This window comes from Macrobrachium nipponense, chromosome 18 (genome assembly GCF_015104395.2).
Source record: "Macrobrachium nipponense isolate FS-2020 chromosome 18, ASM1510439v2, whole genome shotgun sequence".
NCBI lineage: Eukaryota > Metazoa > Arthropoda > Malacostraca > Decapoda > Palaemonidae > Macrobrachium > Macrobrachium nipponense.
The window spans coordinates 24,849,928-24,868,440 of NC_087211.1; the positions used below are offsets into that span (position 1 = coordinate 24,849,928).

The 18,513-nt window shown below is 50.0% G+C and overlaps 1 protein-coding gene across 1 annotated transcript in view; it reads right to left on the bottom strand.

Moving 5' to 3' along the window:
• Positions 1-18,513, bottom strand: part of LOC135196929 (protein deltex-like) — a 333,013-nt gene that overhangs the window by 234,452 nt on the left and 80,048 nt on the right. Inside the window, exon 2 of the mRNA XM_064223767.1 lies at positions 17,472-17,629. Coding sequence (XP_064079837.1) covers positions 17,472-17,528 — 57 coding nt within the window. The 5' untranslated portion in view covers positions 17,529-17,629. The remainder of the gene's footprint in view (positions 1-17,471; positions 17,630-18,513) is intronic.

Below are 18,513 nucleotides of genomic sequence, written 5' to 3' on the forward strand. Positions count from 1 at the left end.
GGGAACGTGGAAATATGCTTCTTGCAAGTCCAGAGAGACCATCCAATCTCCTGGACGAAGAGCCGACATTACTGAAGCGGACGTTTCCATGCGAAACTTCTTTTTCTGAACAAAGCGATTCAGAGCGCTTACGTCCAGAACTGGTCTCCACCCCCCCGATGCCTTTGGTACTAGAAAAAGGCAATTGTAAAATCCCGGGGAGTGTGGATCCTGCACAAGTTCGATGGCCTCCTTTTCCCACATTTGTTCCACCATTTGAAGGAGAGTCTTTCTCATTACAGGGTCTCTGTACCTCGCTGACAGTTCCCGAGGCGTAGATGTTAGGGGAGGGCTGTTCTCGAAGGGGATTACATATCCCTTCTTTAGGAGCGACACTGACCAAGGGTCGGCTCCCCTTTTTGCCCATACTCCTGCAAAGTTCAGGAGTCTGGCGCCCACTGGTGCTTGAAGGAGCAACAAGTCATTTGGTTTTCTTGAAAGGCCTAAAGGAAGACCTTCCTCTCTTGTCAGAGCTCTTCTTTCTGGCAGGGGGACGAGCCGCTGTACCTCCACGAAAGGGCTGCTGAGGAGGACGAGAGTCCTTCTTAATCACCGACACTACAGGGCGTTCCTTCTTGGACTGTTTGTGTTAGTAGATCTTGTGTCGCCTTCTCAGTTAGCGAGCGAGATATATCCTTCACTAACTGAGAAGGAAACAGATGATCCGATAGAGGGGCGAACAATAAAGCAGTCCTCTGGCTCGGAGAAACCCCTTTTGATAATAGGGATCCATATACTGATCTCTTTTTCAGGAGACCAGCACCAAAAAGGGAAGCCACTTCTCCCGAACCGTCCTGTACTGCCTTGTCCATGCAAGACAGGACGCTATGGAGAATCTCTGGGTTTTTAAGAAACTCCGGATCTTTAGATTTGTTGGCCAGAACTCCGAGTGACCAATCCAGAAAGTTGAACACCTCTAAAGTGACAAAAAATCCCTTTAGAAAGTGGTTCAACTCCGAAGTGCTCCACGTCGCTCTGACCGATCCTAAGGAGTGACGTCTAGAGGCCTCCACTAAATTGGAAAAGTCCGCATCTGCAGAGGCAGGCAGAGAAAGACCCATAGTCTCTCCTGTCCCATACCAAATACCTCTCTTTCTATGTAGTTTGGAAGGAGGCATGCAGAATACCGTCTTTCCTAACTCTTTCTTCTTGTCCATCCAAGAATCTAAAGAATGGAGTGCCTTCTTCATCAATATTGCAGGCTTCATTTTCAAAGAGGCCGAAGATTTTGCCGTAGCCGAGCTCGAAAAGAGAGAACGAGGAGAAGGAGGAGCCGCCGGACTAAGAGAATCTCCAAACTCTTGAAGCAATAATGAGGCTAAGACCTTATAACTCGAGAGTCCCTCATTAGCAGGAGGTTCGTCATCAGACAACTCGTCTAAACCTCGATCAGACGAAGGAGAAAGTTCACGTTTGGAGGGAGAGTCCTTCCAAGACCTCCTACGCTCTGAAGGAGAGGAGCTCCTATTTGGAGAGAGTCTAAATTCCAGGAACGAGTCTCCGACTCCTGCCTCCTTGGCTCTTGACTTTGCCTCTGATCCTGCCTCCTGGCTCCTGACTCCTGCCTCCTGACCTGCCTCCTGCTCCTGCTCCTGACTCCGGAATCCTGCCCTCCTGACTCCGGACTCCTGCCTCCTGACCTTTTCCGGACTCCTGGCCTCCTGCCTCCTGACGCCTGACCTCCTGCCTCTTGTCCCTCCTGGCTCCTGCCTCTTGACTCCTGACTCTTGCCTCCTGGCTTCCTTGCCTTCCTGGCTCCTGGCCTCCTATGGATAACTCCACACTCCTGGCTCTTGGCTCCTGCCTCCTGGTTGAACTCCTTCACTCCTGGCTCGTTGGCTCCTGCCTCCTGGGTAGACTCCCTCACTCCTGGCCGTGCAGATGTCTGATAGGTTCATCCAGGTTCGTACAGGAAACCTCACCTCGAGTAGGAGTATCGATCCTGGCGGCAGATACCTCCATACGTCTGGAGGATCTTTTGATCGGAAGGGAAGAGTCTTTCCTTCTAGGAGGCTCCTTTGACAGAACTCCTACAAAAGACGAAATCTGCTCTTGCATCGCCATCATGAATCTCTTCGTAACCTCCTCTTTATCCTCTTCGGGAGGAGGGGAAGGAGGAGGGGAGGAGTCCATAGCCTCCACCTCCTGCCTCCTTCTCACTCTGGTTGAAAGAATGGCTCTTCTGCTTCTTCACTCCGAGGGAGACTCCTCAGGGAAGTTTTTCTGGCTCGAATCAATAGTCGGAGCCTTCCAACTCCTCTTGAGTGGCCGAGATCGATCTGAATCCCTCCAATCACGTCTCGGAGATGAAGATCCCGACGACGAAAAACACTCACGCAGGACGCTTTTACAATAGCGATCCTTGGCAGTCTGGGGTGTCACAGAAACCGCCGAAGGGACACCTGATCGGTGGGGATTCTCCACAACCTCCTTTCGGTTTTCGACATTCCTTCTCCTCTGGGCATGTGAGCTTGGAAGAGGTCTAGACCTAGGAGCGTTGCTGAGCCGACCAGATGCCCCCTCCACTACACTGGGGACACTCATATCAACTGTCCAACTGAATACTCACTAGCCATACCTTGTATAGGCAGCCATTTTGTTTTCCATCAACTTGAAGGCTGCTTTTAGATCCGCAAGTTCTTTCGCTGAATCTACAGGTTCTGCAATAGGAGAAGGGGCTGCAATGGAAGGAGAAGTAGCAATACTTACCCTTGGGGAAGATCCCAAGCTAGGAATTAGTTCAGATCTCGAACTACTTAAACTTCTATAAGAAGCCTTCCTCACTCTTTCTCTCTCTAACTTTTTAAAATAATTAGTTAGATTCTTCCATTCGTTCTCACTCAAATTCTCACATTCCTTACAAGTATTAGTAAAAGAACATTCATACTCCCTGCAACCCTTGCATACCGTGTGAGGGTCTACCGAAGCTTTCGGCAACCTCACCTTACAGCCTACATTCACACAACGTCTCACAACCATTCCAGAGTCAGACATTTTTAAAGAAAAATCCAAAATCAAGTCCACAAAACAGTCCACAAAAGCGTATGCCAATCCAACGATCCAGATACGTCACCAAAAGTCGGTCAAGAAGATCAATTGCCGGTGAAAAAAGAAAAACCAATCGAGAGGAACCAACAACAATGTTGATGGCCCGGGCGACAGAAGAATTCTGATTAGAAAACGGGAATGGTTCCTAGTCCTGCCACCCAGGGCAGGGCGGTAGATCACCTGACCTACCGGTAGCGTGTGCCGCGAAATTTGAAATTCTGTCGGAGACGACGGAGTCTATAGCTAAGTATATATCTGGCAGGGAAGTTGAATGTATAAAAACATTATTTTTACTGAGCCTTGCCTCAGGTGCCAGAATATCTGAACTGCCGGCTCTCTCAAGAGAACCAAATCATGTTGATTTCCTCCCGTCAAGAGAAGTTCTGCTTTCTCCGGATCTGAAATTCTTGGCAAAGAATGAAGACCCTCAGAACAGATGGTCTCTGTGGAAGATTGTCCCTCTTCCACAGGACCCATCATTTTGTCCAGTTATTACATTAAAATCTTATCTTGACAGAACTTCTAATAAGTCTTCAGGTCCTCTTTTTATTAGAGAGAATGATGGAACCATTTCCTTGAAGGCCATCAGACAACAAATTTTTTATTTTTTTAAACAAGCTAATCGGGATTCAGTTCCTCAGGTCCATGATATCCGAGCAGTGGCTACCTCAGTTAATTATTTTCATCATATGAACTTCGATGATCTCAAAAAGTATACAGGTTGGAAATCTCCGACAGTATTTAAACGCCACTATCTAAAGTCTCTAGAGGCCCTTAAATATTCTGCAGTGGCTGCATGGAACAATGTCTCCCCTGATACAGCCTAATTATGTATTTTGTAATTTGTATATTATTAATTATCATTGATTTTGCTATTAATTACCTTTTGGTACTCCCTCTCACCTACCAGCCTTGCTTGTATTCCCTCCCTTTTTGCCTTTTTGTTACGGACTGGATTGCTTGTCATCCCACTCATGTACTTGTACATAGTTCATTATTTCATGTGTTATTATATTCATTACCTGTGCTGTTTTTCCTGGTGATGGTATGAACTTGGTCATATATTTTTATACTTTTTTTTTTTAACACCTTGTATTTTGTATCCTTAACTTGGATCATTAAAACAATGATTGTAAGAAAAAATTTTTTTTTTCTTTCATATAAAATTTTTTGTTTTTCTCAATTTACCAAGCTTGTATGGCCAATTCTCTGTTACTATTTCACTGGGCGACACAGGTCAATCCCAGAAAAGGGATTTTGACAAAGGAAAAATCTATTTCTGGGTGAAGACCTGTGTCGCCCTGTGAACTCATCCCTCTCTTTCCTTTCCCTACCCTGTGGCTGGCCCAAGCTTGGGTGCGTATTCAGGAATGAGGTTTCTTGGCAGAGGTAGTAGTGACGAGGGGAAGGTGGCCGTTGTAACGGCACCTCTCTAACGGGGGATTTTGAGAGAGGAGAGACCTAATTGGCAAAGTATCTGTGATAGTGGCTTCCACTCGCCCCTGATGCTATACCAACACCCTATGAGGGTGATCGATCCAGAGGCAGTAACTCTGGCATTCCATATGGCTTTTTTCTCTGGTATATTTAGCATTTATTTATACCTAGAAATGAGTGCTATAGGTGCATTTCACTGGGCGACACAGGTCTTCACCCAGAAATAGATTTTTCCCTTGTCAAAATCCCTTTTCTGGGTTCGACCTGTGTTCGCTGGTGAAAAGTTCCTGTAGCTCGCTTTTCTAGTATAAATAGATTCTAAATATACCAGAGAAAAAAGCTAGCATGGTATGCTGAGGTTACTACCCTAGAGCAGGCACCCTATGGGTGTCGGGTATAAAGTACAAGGCGAGTGGAAGCCATTATTCACAGGTCCTCTGCCAATTAGAGGATTCCTTTCCAAAATCCCTCTCATGGAGAGAGCCGTCGCAAAGGCCACTCCTTCCCCCTCGCTCCCGCTACTTCTACCCGACCCGAGCGCCATCTGTAATCCTGTTTTAGACGAAGAACTAATTCCACGCTGTTTTTCTTGCTCTCGTGTTTGGTGATTAATCGGTGATTAATTCAAGATGGCATCTTCTGATCTTCCTCCTTCATCGAAGTTGAGTACCCCAATTTGTGTTTTCTTAACTTATACAGTTGCAGGGCTTTCCAAATTAGCCTTCGGCCCTGTAGAAAGGTATTGCAGGGCCGTCGGCGTGCCCGCCATTTCATGAGCATCAGCATCAGAACGCGTGGAATTTTGGTACACATGTATTTCGTCTAGATTAATATAAATCAAAAGATTTTGTGCATTAAATGAACCTATTTTGTGTGTTCAACTGTTATTATTAGAGTTATTGGTTCGTAGAGGTGCCGAACGCGCTCATGACATACCCTGGGGTAAGTCTGGGGTTAGACAATGGTTGTTGAAAATATATTGCCCCCCCCCTCCCCAGCTCAAGAGCGCGTTCGTGCCTATCTCGACATAATATTAGTATATCACATGTATTTGATAGGCTATTAGCAGTCTATCGTTTGGTAGGGACGAGAGAGTTAGAATTTTTCTCTCTCTTCCCAACGTGATTTTGCATGAATAAATTTCTTACGAACCAAATAGATGTAAATATGACAGTAGAATTAATTTCACTGAAGAGGTGGAAGAGTTGGCCCCACCCAGTCAAGCCTAAGTAGACTTATAAGGTAGGCTAACTGTCCCTAACCGTTACTCTTTATGCCTCTTCCCCTGATGGCGCTAAAGCGCTTCAGGGGAGGATATCAATGATAGAGAGCCCCTCTCTCTCTATTCATATTATTGGACCTATCCTCCCGACCGATCTGAATTGAAAAAATTTGAGTTTAGTAGGTTTGGTTGAGGGCTACTGTCCGCATAGTGATGTCCTATGAAAATTTGGCCTAACGGTCCGAGTCGGTAGCGATCTCGGACGGTCAAGCTAGATCCATATCGGGTATTCTCCCTAACCATAAAACCCCCTTGCAACTCTTCCATAGTGCCTCATTATCAATTATACATATTGATTTTATTGTCATTACACAATACTGTATCACTGTATCGTAAAAGGTCTGATTAGTGTTCCTCTTGGCCTAGCCTCCTTTGGTATAACCTTTAGTAGTAGGCGATGCCTCCAGATCGAAAGCCACCTCAACCGGTTGCTGTACCAACCACGACGGGCCACAGGCCCAGTCGCACAACCACCCCTGCAGTAGTAGTCCACACAACCGCTAATAGGTGGCCATCTCTGATCGGGTAGGTGGCCAGGCGATCACGACCGACCACCCCTATAACAACACCCCCCCACACCCCCCCCCCCCCCCCACTTCCAGGCTCGGCTCAGCCGAACCTTTACAACTCGCGGCACTAGTACTCTTAGTGAGGAACGGCCGCTTGAGTTTCATTTAAGTGGGAAGGGAGGGGGCAAGTGTGGGGGTGGGGACATGGGTACTAGATGAAATTTTATGTCTCCGAGCGTATAGTCCCCCGGCACCACGCCGGCTGACGGACATGGCTTCGGGTTGTACATATATAGCTCCGCCGCTCTGTGGTCTCTTTCTCCGGTCTGCCCCTAGCCGCGGAATTGGGATAGGAGTCTTACTCCCCTCTCCCCCTCGATAGAGGTAGGCAACTTCAGATATGGAATTACCTTTCCCTGATCCGCCACCTTGGTCCGTTCCGCAGGCAGTGTTTAGGACAAGGAGAAACGAGACTTCGAGTGGGCTAAGCTTGGGGGACTGTGCAATGGACATCTCCGGACCCTTATGGGTACCGACGGACAGTGACTCACCCTCACATCCGCCACACCGGAGTGTTGCATTAAACTTGCCATAGCTCAGTTCTCAATCTGGGGAGATCATGTAGGCGTCTACGTTAATACGTAGCCTTCTGGTCCAGCCAACCATATAGAGTCGAGGTCCTTACTCTTCCCAGGTCCGGCGGATATCAGATCCCAAGTACCAGACTTACATTGAACCCCAGGAACGGGATTGGGAGCAGGCAGTTATATCTAAAGATATTATTTTATTTATTCAGTGAATTGAATTTGTTAGTGAGTAAGACTTGAACCATTATCTAGTTTAAGTTGCATGCCCTCGCCAGAGTTAGCTCCGGCCTTCTTTGAGGCTGATACTCATTAATAATTCAAATTACAGAAGGTACGCTGTCAGTCGACGGGGTGCTCCGCCTCCCTCGGCGAGACTTACGGGCATGAAGTGTGCCGTTCTCATGCCAACTGCTCAGTGCCATTCGACGGCGAAGAGGGAGGCATGCACCGTCTGCTATGAGATGGTGATCCTTCTCATAGATGAGCGGGTAAGTATCTTGGCTACATTTTCATTATGAAAATTGTGATAAACCGTATAGAAAATTGTTTACAAAAATGGTTTCCTATGTCTGAAAGGTTAATTTCCTTTTCCTCTCCGACAGACGGCCGAGGAAGTCAGCAAGACCGCTAGGACGGACCTGAGGCGCTGGGTCTCCGGCTATGGGAGGAACGCGCCATCAGGGCATCCCTACATCCTTGATGCCAGCCTGGGCTCCCTTCTGTTTAAGGGGTCACCCTCGACATCGGTCCCAGCTCATCTGGCAGCACCCATCATCGACGCCATCCGGGAGGAGACGGCACCCCTTCCGGAGGACCAGGAGGACTTGATGGCAGACGTGGCAGCCATCAATATCCATACGGAGCCCGTGGCCATTGAGGAGGAGGTAAGTGGGGAGGTAAGTGAGGCGGGTAGTCTCCTTAGTCCAACTCCTTCTTCTTCCTCTTCTTTCTGGGGCTTCATGCACCACCGATACAAAGAAGAGGAGAGATGTATCAAGAAGATTGTGGAAGAGAACATCACCCCCTTGGAGGAAGGGAAGAGGCTCTCTCTTATAATCTATCACAAGAACCGAAGGACAAGAGACCTGGTTATGAGGAATAACCCCACCCCACCTACAGGAGACCCCCTGAAGCAGAATAACATCATTTACCGGTACACATGCCCTATTCAAGGATGTCCTGGAGTCTATATCAGATTGACGACATTACGACTGTCCAAGAGCACCTCCTGCCACACCCAGAACAGAGCCATCAAACACCATGCTCTCATCACCCACCAACAGCACGTCGTGCGAGGATATGGTAAAAAAAAACAAGGAGATAATCGGAAGAGCCCCGATCAGCGACGACTATGCGTCCTTTAAGCGTTATACATTCTTGAACAAAAACCCCTCCTAAATACGACACAGGAACCTTTCCTGCTGCACACCTGTGTAATAAAGAGTGACGTCACTACAGTCGCAGCCAATGAAAACCCAGCTCCAGGTGACGCAACACATCTGAGAAGGTCAATGCGCCTTGAGCGTTTCCAACGCCTGGCCGCCAGCCAATGAAAAGTCAAATATCCCCTGGGTCCTGCAAGAGCATCCGTGAGTGCCCGCACGACCCTGATATAAAGAGAAGGACTCGCCAACTAGATTCAGTCCTCCAGCAACCATCACTGTGATAATGCCCTGGGCGAAACGTCATATCAAGAGCGAGAGAGAGTGAACAACTTGTAGCAGCAATAAAGATAATTCAATATGACTATACCAGATTTGATGATCCGCTTTGACACATTGCTTGCCAGTTTTAGCAACACTGAGAAATCCTTGATAAGGAAAATACAGAAGACTCCATACAAAATAAACGGAGGTGATGCAGTAATCCTTTTTAACAAGACTTATTATCATAATTATCATTATTCAGAAAATGAACTCTATTCATATGGATAAATCCCACGGGAGCCATTTGCTTGATTTCAAACTTCCGAAGAATATGGTGTTCATCAGAAAGAGGTAACAGACAGTAATGGAAAATAGAGAAAGAAGAGATCAGTTGTTAGAAAAATGGTAATCTAATACATAAAAATCTATGTAAATTGTAGAAATCTCCTAATTGTTTTAGGGTAATAATGCATGGGATCTTCACTTGAACTCTTGAAATTCCAACTGCCTGACATCCTCAGGGAGACTGTTCCACAGTCCAATAGTGTGAGGAACAAAGGACCTCTGGAACTGAGCAGTTTGACAATGAGGCACTTTTACTGCATATGTATTGGTGTTGTTGTTCAGCAAATCTGGTTGTACTATATGTGAATGCAAATGAGCTCTGTTAAAATATAACTTATGAAAAATAGACAAACAAGAGACCATCTATTGATGGCTCAAATCACCCATATCAATGCATATCAAAACACAGAAACCTTCCACCACAAGCCACTTTATCTAAAGGAGGTAAATCCCTAGCAGAAGCAGACATCTACATCCATATGATTTTCCCCAATTATTCCAATTAAAGAAGGCAACATTTTGTTGAATCTCGTTAAAACAAGAAATAAATTATAAAAAATGACAATTTGTCTAAAATTGCATTTTTCCTAACTATACAAACCTTGAGGTCCTTTTACAATAGGAAGATACTAGCGGCAGCTGGATAGGTCGTAAGCTTTCGCACAAGGGCGGGGTTCGGTAGTTAACTGCTTGTCCGACAGGCGCGCGCAGCAGCGACTGGGAGGTAACAAATCACTTTTGCTTTGGCCCAAGCAAAAACTGCAGAGTGAGGGGTGGCATGAGGTGGGGCTATGTGTAAAAGGACCTCAGGTTTGTATAGTTAGGAAAAATGCAATTTTAGACAAATTGTCATTTGTTCCGACACGGCATACAAACCTTCGGTCCTTTTACAATAGGAAGACTCACTTCTTGGTGGGTGGAATCTGAGTCTTTTGTGAACAGACTGGGTGTTCGCCCTACCTTGGAAGCTTCCCTGGTCGTAAGAGCGAGGGAGGGATCCAAGCCTCTGTCCGATTGATCGGGGTGTGCACCGCAGGATCAATGGTCAGACCTCTGGACCGAGTACCTAAGAGAGGGGCATGCGCATCTCTTAGTACCAGCAATGCAAGAACTTGTTCCTGTACAGGAGCAAATATAAAGTCATGGGTTTGACCTCTTGTATGCATCCACTTCCCCCCTTGCAGAAGGAAGTGGTGGATATTCTGCTCCTATCCCTAGTGAAACGGGATAGGATTGGGGCTCTGTCATATAGCTCCCTGGCATCTCGTCCTCATCCCAGCGTAGTGACGACCATGGCCCTCTGCCCACAGGTAGAGGGGAAGGAAAAGATGGGAAGAGAGAGCCAGTCACTCACTCACTCACACATCCATCCACACAGTCACACCAGGAACTCGATGCTGTTCAGCCTGCGAGGGTCTGGGTTAGCTACACAACCTTGTTGAGCAGCCACCACGGGTCCCAAGGAAAAGGTATCCAAGGACCTGTGGGCAATATCCCGAAGGTAGAAGGACGTAAAGGTCGTCTGGTTAGACCAGACCCCTGCCTTCAGGACCTGCGCCACGGAGAAGTTCTTGCGAAACGCCAACGAGGGGCCAATACTTCTGACTTCGTGAGCTCTCGGACGGGACGTACGGATGTCGTCACTACCATCAGCCTCATACGCCCTCCTGATGACCTCACGCAGCCAGAATGAAAGAGTGTTCTTGGATACTTCTTTCTTGGTGACCCCGGTGCTAACGAAGAGGCGTCGACTCAGGCCTGAGGTGACGAGTTCTCTTCAGATAGCGCCGTAGGGAGCGCCTCACCGGAAAAGCCATCTCATCCGCATCATTATCGGTGAAGTCCAATAGGGAGGGAATCGTGAATGACTCGAACCTGTCATCAGGGACTGACGGTTTCTGAGTCTTCGCAACGAAGTTCGGGACGAAATCGAGCGTCAGGATCCCCATCCCCTGGAGTGCCGTACATCATAGGAAAGACCATGAAGTTCCCCTACTCTCTTCGCCGATGCCAGGGCCAGCAAGAAGAGGGTCTTGAGGGTCAGATCCCTGTATGACGGACTCTCGGAGTGGCTAGAACGGGTGTTTCGAGTCAGACTCCTAAGGACGAGAGCACGTCCCACGCAGGGGGCCTGAGTTCCCTGGGTGGGCAAGACCTCTCGAAGCTCCTCATCAGCAAGGAGATCTCGAACGAGTTCGAGATGTCCAACCCCCTCAGTTTCAGGACGAGCGCCAAGGCGCTCTGTATCCTTTCACTGTGGGGACTGATAGGAGCTTCTCTCGGCGAAGAAAAACGAGGAAATCCGCTACCTGCTGAAGAGTGGCTCTGAGAGGAGATAGACCCCGTCTACGACACCAACCACAGAAGACGGCCCACTTCCCCTGGTACACAGCTGCAGAGGACTGACGGAACGTTTCCAGCCATCTCTGTTGCTGCGCTACGAGAAAAGCCTCTCGTTCGCAAGAGATGGTGGATAACAGCCAGCCGTGAAGACGTAGGGACTGGACTGCTCGGTGGTACCGCTCGACGTGTGGCTGGGCGAGAAGGTTGTGCCAAGGGGGAATCTCTCTCGGTTTCTCCTGCGAGAAGAGCCAGCAGGTCCGGATACCAAATGGCCTGTGGCCATTTGGGAGCCACCAGGATCATCCTGAGATTCGGGTGACCAGTGCTCGACTGATCACCTTGCGAATCAGGCTGAACGGGGGAAAGGCATAGACGAAGAGGTTTGTCCCACGGGTGTTGAAGGAGCGTCCTCTGCAGCTGCCCATGGGTCCGGCCACGGCCGAGAAGAACACCACTGGAGCTTCCTGTTGTGCCGGGTGGCGAACAGATCACGATCTGGTCGCCCCCACAGGTCGAAGAGCCTTTCCGCCACGTCCTGGTGTAGAGACCATTCGGTCCCTATCACCTGATCCCGACGGCTGAGCGTGTCTGCTACTACATTCCTCCTTCCCTGGAATGTAGCGTGCCGACAGCTCTATTGGATGTGCCTGAGCCCACTCGTGCACCTGCCGTGGGGGGGTTCCAACTGGTACAACGGGAGGGACACTAGGCCCCCCTGTTTGTTTGACCGTAAGCCCACCACCGTGGTGTTGTGCGCACATCAACACACCACTGAGTGTCCCATCAAGCGGTCCTGAAACTCTTGGAGAGCGAGGAACGCTGCCTTGAGTTCCAGTACATTGATGTGAAGGTTGCTTGTCGTTCTCGTCCCACACTCCTGAAGTCAGCAACTCCTCCAGGTGTGCGCCCCATCCCTCGGTCGATGCGTCTGAGAACAGCTGCATGTCCGGGGGGGGAGTGCGCAGAGGCACTCTTAAGAGGTTCCTGTCGTCGAGCCACCAGCTAGGTCCTGCCTCACCTCCTGTGTCAGTGACACCTGGAAAGCGTTGGGGGGATCCGTCCGGTCCTGTGACCCAACTCTCCCTTTAGTCTCCACTGAAGAGACCGCAGGTGAAGACGCCCGTGAGGGACTAACTTCTCGAGTGACGACAGGTGTCCGATCACGACTTGCCATCGCTGAGCTACCTGTTCCTGCCGAGACAGGAACTGGTTGGCTGCCTCCCTGAATCTCTGATCCGCGAGTCTGCGGGGAAGACTCGCCCTGCTACCGTGTCGATCAGCATACCCCAGGTACTTGTTCATCCTCTGCTTGGGTTCGAGATCGGACTTCTCGAAGTTCACAACGATCCCAGATCGCGACAGAACTCGAGCAGCCGATCCCTGTCCTGTAGCAACTGCGAGCGGGAGCTCGCCAGGACTAACCAATCGTCGAGATACCTCATCAGACGTATCCCGTGCGAATGGGCCCAAGCGGACACCAGAGTGAACACTCGCGTGAACACCTGTGGGGCGGTTGAGAGACCCTGAAGCAGCAGTGGCCCTGAAACTGGTACACACACCGTCCCGTCGAGGATGAAGCGGAGGTTACTTTCTGGAGGACTGATGAATGGGTATTTGGAAATACGCATCCTTCAAGTCCACTGAAAGCATGAAATCGTTTCTCCCTGAATGGATCGAGCACTGAGTCGTGCCGTCTCCATCGTGAACTCGGGTCTTGCGAACAACCGTTCAGGGGAGAGAGATCTATCACCGGGCGCCAGCCTCCCGTAGACTTTTCCACCAGGAAGAGTCGACTGTAAAAGCCCGGTGACTGATCGTAACGATCTCTACAGCTCTCTTGCTCAGCATGGTCTTGATCTCCTGTCTGAGTGCTACGTCCTTCGGTGACCCGGGGACGTACGACTGCTGTTGGACCGGGTTGGAGGTGAGGGGTGGCCGAGATTCGAAGGGTAATAGATATCCCTCCGAAGGACATCTACAATCCAGGTCTCGGCGCCGTAGCGCTGCCAAGTTGCCCAATGGCTGGCCAGGCACCCCCCCACTTCCGGCAGCAGGTGAGGGGGAACGCCGTCCCTAGCGTTTCCCCCCTTTCTTCGACTTCTTCCCAGGAGCCTCCACGGGATGAGGAGGGCTGGGAGGAGGGCTGGTTACGGCCCCCCCTTGCCAGAAGTCGAAGAAGGACATAGGAAAAGAGGGTCATTCCTCGGGGTCTTCGTACGCAGCAACCGTCTTAGCAGCCGAGGAAGCGCTAGCCGAGCTCTTAGACTTGGCCGCAGTCCCCCCGAGGCTGCCCAGAAGCCTTCGAGACTGCCTGGTGAACTAGACGGTCACTGTCATCAGTGCGCCGTCTGTCCACCGCAGCGTCCACCATCTCTCCTGGGAAGAGAGACGTGGAACTCCGTAGAGGTCCGTTTCGAAGTCCCAATGCCGCTTCACGCCCGGCCGCCCTGGACAGAGTAAGGACAGCGTCCCTTCGTCGGAGAACCAGGTTGGCCCACAGGTTCACCGTCTGGTGGGCAAGGAAAGAGATGGCTCTTCCCCCAGACTGGCAAATTCTCCTGAAGGCCGAGTCATCTTCGGGAGAAATTCCCCCGGAGTTGGCTGCGACCTTAGATACTGTGAGGGACCACAGATCTAGCCAGGAGACGGCCTGGAAAGCTGCCATGGCGGTAGATTCCAGGCCTCGTGCCTCTTGCTGCGAGAACCACAGGTTCTCGGACAGGAGCTGTTGCAGAGACACACCCGGAGTCAGCCTCGCTAACTCCGGGTTCACCTGTTTGGGCGGCATTGGATCCTCAGATGGCACGTAAAACCGCCGCTGTCGTAGCAGAGGAGGTGGAAGTAGCTTGCTAGACCTGCCAGACTTCAGCGAACCGTCCTGTCCAGAGACAAGCGATTCAACTTGGTCCAGCACTGAGTCAGCCAGCTCTGACCGCGGCAAACCCACCGTCGGTCTGGGTTCCCTCTTCGGGCCCCGCCCCAGAACGACAGAGCCGGGACGTGGGCTCGGATGGTGGGAGCGGAGCGATCCCTTCCCCCGAGGGTCGTTTGTGCTGACGAAAATTCAGCGCAATAACCCTCGGCAAAGTTCCTCTGGATCTCAGGAGTGACTGCATCCTGTGGAGTCGGACCGTCCAGTCCCTCAAACAGGAGGCACCTCCTCCCGAGACCCTCCTCCCTCAAGGAGAGGAGCAGCGACAGCCCCCTCTCGGTCTCCTCCCAACCACTGTGCGTAAGACCTGGCTGGTCCGAGAACCGAGCCTGGTACGTACGACGACGTGGCGGGATCCTGAAGGGCGCACCCTTCACGATCACTCCTCAATACCTCGCCCCTCCCGGTGTAGCCCGAGGAGGTTGAAGGTATGGGAGAGGCAGACCTGACGCTCTCTCCTCGCTCGCTGGCAGAACCAGCGGGCTTGGAGGACTGCAGGCGATCGTCAACCCGCGTGGCGATCGAGCTGCAGACCTAGTCGAGCCGTCTCGCTGTGGAGAAACGGCTGGACCGAGAACAGTGGCCCCGGTCTCGTGTGTCAGAGGAGCTGGTGCTGGTTGCCGTACCCGATCGCTCTCTGTGAGAGCGACGGTTCAGGCGACCGGCGAGCTCCACTGTCACGGTGAGACCGGTGCGTGTCCTCACGGTGCGTCAGTTCGCTGGTACCAGCCGTGGCTGTGCCGGCGAACGGGGGGCACCTCTTCCCAGACCTCAGCCCGTGGCCGGTCCATGGACCGTCACGTTTCCGCCCGGGTAGCCAGCTGCTCGCCGCGAGAGCGAGAGCTGGTCTGGTGAGAGTCGCGTGAGCGACTGTCACCAGTCTTCCGCTCCGTGCCGTGAACCGGTACGCTGAGCGGACTCAGAGGTCTGGTTCCTGGCTGCACGGTCGCTGGTAGCGACCGTACACTCGGTACCTCTCGCGAACGAGCGGCCGAGACGGATCCTGCTGCTGTGGCCGAACCACTGACAGCAGGTGAGGAAGTGCCGGTGTTAGCCGGCACCCCCCTCTGGTCCCCGTAGTCTTCTTCCTTGCGGAGAAGAGACGGGTCCTGCTCCCGAAGGAGCAGGGCGACCAGCGGAAGAACCCCCCGTCTCACCAGAGCGAGACGGGCCCTTAGAAGCTCCCGAGAAAGACTTCTTAGGGGGGGGGAGGCGACCTTCTTCTTCTTAGGCGGGGGAAGCCTTAGAGGAAGAAGGGGAAGAGGCGGCAGACGACGACGACGAGAAGACGATGAAGCGACGACGACACCTTCCTCTCTTCTTCTTCTTCTTCGTCAACCTGCCTCAGGACCGATGTCAGGTCTGTCATCCAGGACGGAGCCGGGGCTGCTGTTGCCGAAGCGACAGGGCCCGGACGTACCTGTCCGAACAGACCAGCATCGGGAGCAGCGGCGCCAGGAACGGGAACAACATCAGCAGGTGCGGGCATCACAGGAACGGCAGCAGACACGCAGGATCAGAACAGGAACAGCAGCGGTGGTCACGGCAGGTACGGCAGATACAGCTGGTCGAGCCAGCGGCACAGACGTCATCGGTACCGGTGGGAGGTCAGGGGCGAGCTCTTCGGACACATGAAGTCCGGTCGCGGCAGCACGGCAAACCCAGGTGGCGGCAATCACACTCCCCCGAGTTACGGCGACTGGCCCCTGCACCGATGTTGTTGGTGTTACAGAGACCGCGTGCTGGGTGTACACCAGGTGAGGAGGTGACGCGTAGCCAGGTGTTGTCAGGGTCGTGGTGGTGGTTGTGACCGTAGCGTGGCGTAACCGCCACGGAGCCAGCGAGATGATAGAGCAGCCCCTGGACACTCGGCACGCCCTGCAGTCCCAACGACGCCCACACCTGTCCGAGGTCATCCCTCACGGCAACCGCACCTGAGGAGGCAAAAGTCGGGTGATTAGGAGGATCCTCTACCCGCTCGCGCGAAGACGAGCGGATAGAGGACCCCGAGTACAACTCTACGTCGGGGTATCCAGCGCCCTCCTCCACACTCGACACATCGGGAGAGGAGAAGGACCTAGACACACCCGAAGGGGAAGGCGCGAGACGTGGAAGTTGAGCGGGCGGCAGGAAAGAAGACGAAGTGTCCGTCACCAAAGGAGTCGCGGAGAGCTTTCCGACGACTCCTTTGCAGGCCTTCGCTTCTTCCTGCCCTCATACAATGTCCACTGCGCCTCCGACCAGTCCATACAAACATCACAGGGCTCGGCCCGGGTGCATTCGCGCCCCCGGCACCGAGCACACAAAACATGAGGGTCTATCTCGGGGAAAGATCTGAATTTCCCACATTTGCGCCCTTCGGTACCGGGCAAAGTCTCTTGGCCTTTGGGGTAGCGAGGCGCGGAGATTCCATCATTGAATGAATTCAGCGTAATTAATATGAAAGAGGAGAATACTGTACTTACAATCTTCATACACAATTACAAACAAACAAGAAAGCAAACGACGAGCAGCGGGCAGAGAGCGAAACACACACGTCCATCCACTGTGAGGCCGAAAGCAAAAGTGATTTGTTTACCTCCCAGTCGCGCGCGCGCGCCTGTCGGACAAGCAGTTAACTACCGAACCCCTTGTTCGAAAGCTTACGACCTATCCAGCTGCCGCTAGTATCTTCCTATTGTAAAAGGACCGAAGGTTTGTATGCCGTGTCGGAACAATGAAAGTTTCATTTTGTTACAACAAATAGTATATAAGAAGCCTATAACCATCAATGCAGAAGACAGATCAATTGTTACACTATTCTGCACAAAAATTTATCATCAACCGTTTACTCTTTGACCAAAAATCTTTATCAATGCCTAAATTAAATTAAGTATAATTGCATAAGGTTTTTGACTAACTGATGCCAATTGCCAATACGTATTGAGAATTATGCAATAAAAATTTTTATTTCAACAGCCAAAGAGAAAGGTCAGCAAATGCTACCGTATGGCTGACTAGATGCAAAATAGTATGAAGATAATGAAAAACTACCAACTTTGAAAAAATAGCCGTTTCAGAAAGGTACTCTCATGTGATCGACCACAAAGCAAGAATGTGATAAGCTGCAGCATGTGGAACAAAACAGAAGGGGAATACCCTAACAGGAGGGCTTGTGCTACATCTCATGACTGCTTTCCTTATTTTTAAATAAGATTCAGAACTGTTTTTCTGCACAGACAGGCTTTTGTAATAGATGTAGGCTTTTTATATAAACATAAGTACACAGGTTGATATCATTATATAAATAAAGAATTTACTTACCTGTTTGTTTTCCCACTCCCATACAACAACATACAGGCCTTGTTTCCCTGATGCCATTATGGAGTGTGTTTGTGCACTAATGATGTACACCGTGATATACTACGTTCTTCTTTTATTTGCAGGTTACTATACTGCAAACTTACAGGGACCAAAAACACCTGAAAAGATACAAGTTATTAATGCTCACACAGGTAATCAGTAACTATTTAATTAATCCTCTTACGCCGAAGCGGTAAAAAAAATTCTCCCCCGTGTGCCGGAGGTGTTTCAGAGTGAGCGCGGAAGCGGAAAAAATATTTTTTCAAAAAATCACAGCGTGCTTAGTTTTCAAGATGAAGAGTTCATTTTTGGCTCCCTTTTTGTCATGGCTGAAGTTTAGTATGCAACCATCAGAAATGAAAAAATTATCATTATCATATATAAATAATGCGATATAGATAGCGCAAAAACAAATTTCATATATAATTGTATTCAAATCACGCTGTGCGCAAACGGTTAAAGGTAACAAGTTACTTTTTTTTCGTTGTAATGTACACTAAATTGCGATCATTTTGGTATATAACACATTTTAAAACGATAAAAGCAACACAGAGAAAATACTATCACAAAATAATGCATGAATTTGTAACGCGCGGATGTAAGCAAATATTTTTTTCAAAAATTCACCATAAATCTAAATATTGTCCTAGAGACTTCAAATTTCTTTCTAAATGAAGACAAATGATTGAATATTACTATACTGTAAGAGTATTAGCTTACAATTGCAGTTTTCGACCATATCTGACGAATTAAAGTTGACCGAATGTCGAATTTTTTTATTTATATATATTTTATTACAATTATTTCAGAAATAAGAAAAGCTACAACCTTCAAATATTTTTCGTTTTATTCTACATAAAATTGCGCACATTTTCATATATAAAACTCTACGAAATGCCTAATATGAAACGGAGCAAATATTCCGAGAATGGGACGTACGCATTTCGGAGATTTGTGGCGGAGAATCCGCGCGCGGAGGGAAGGAAAGATTTTTTTTTAAATT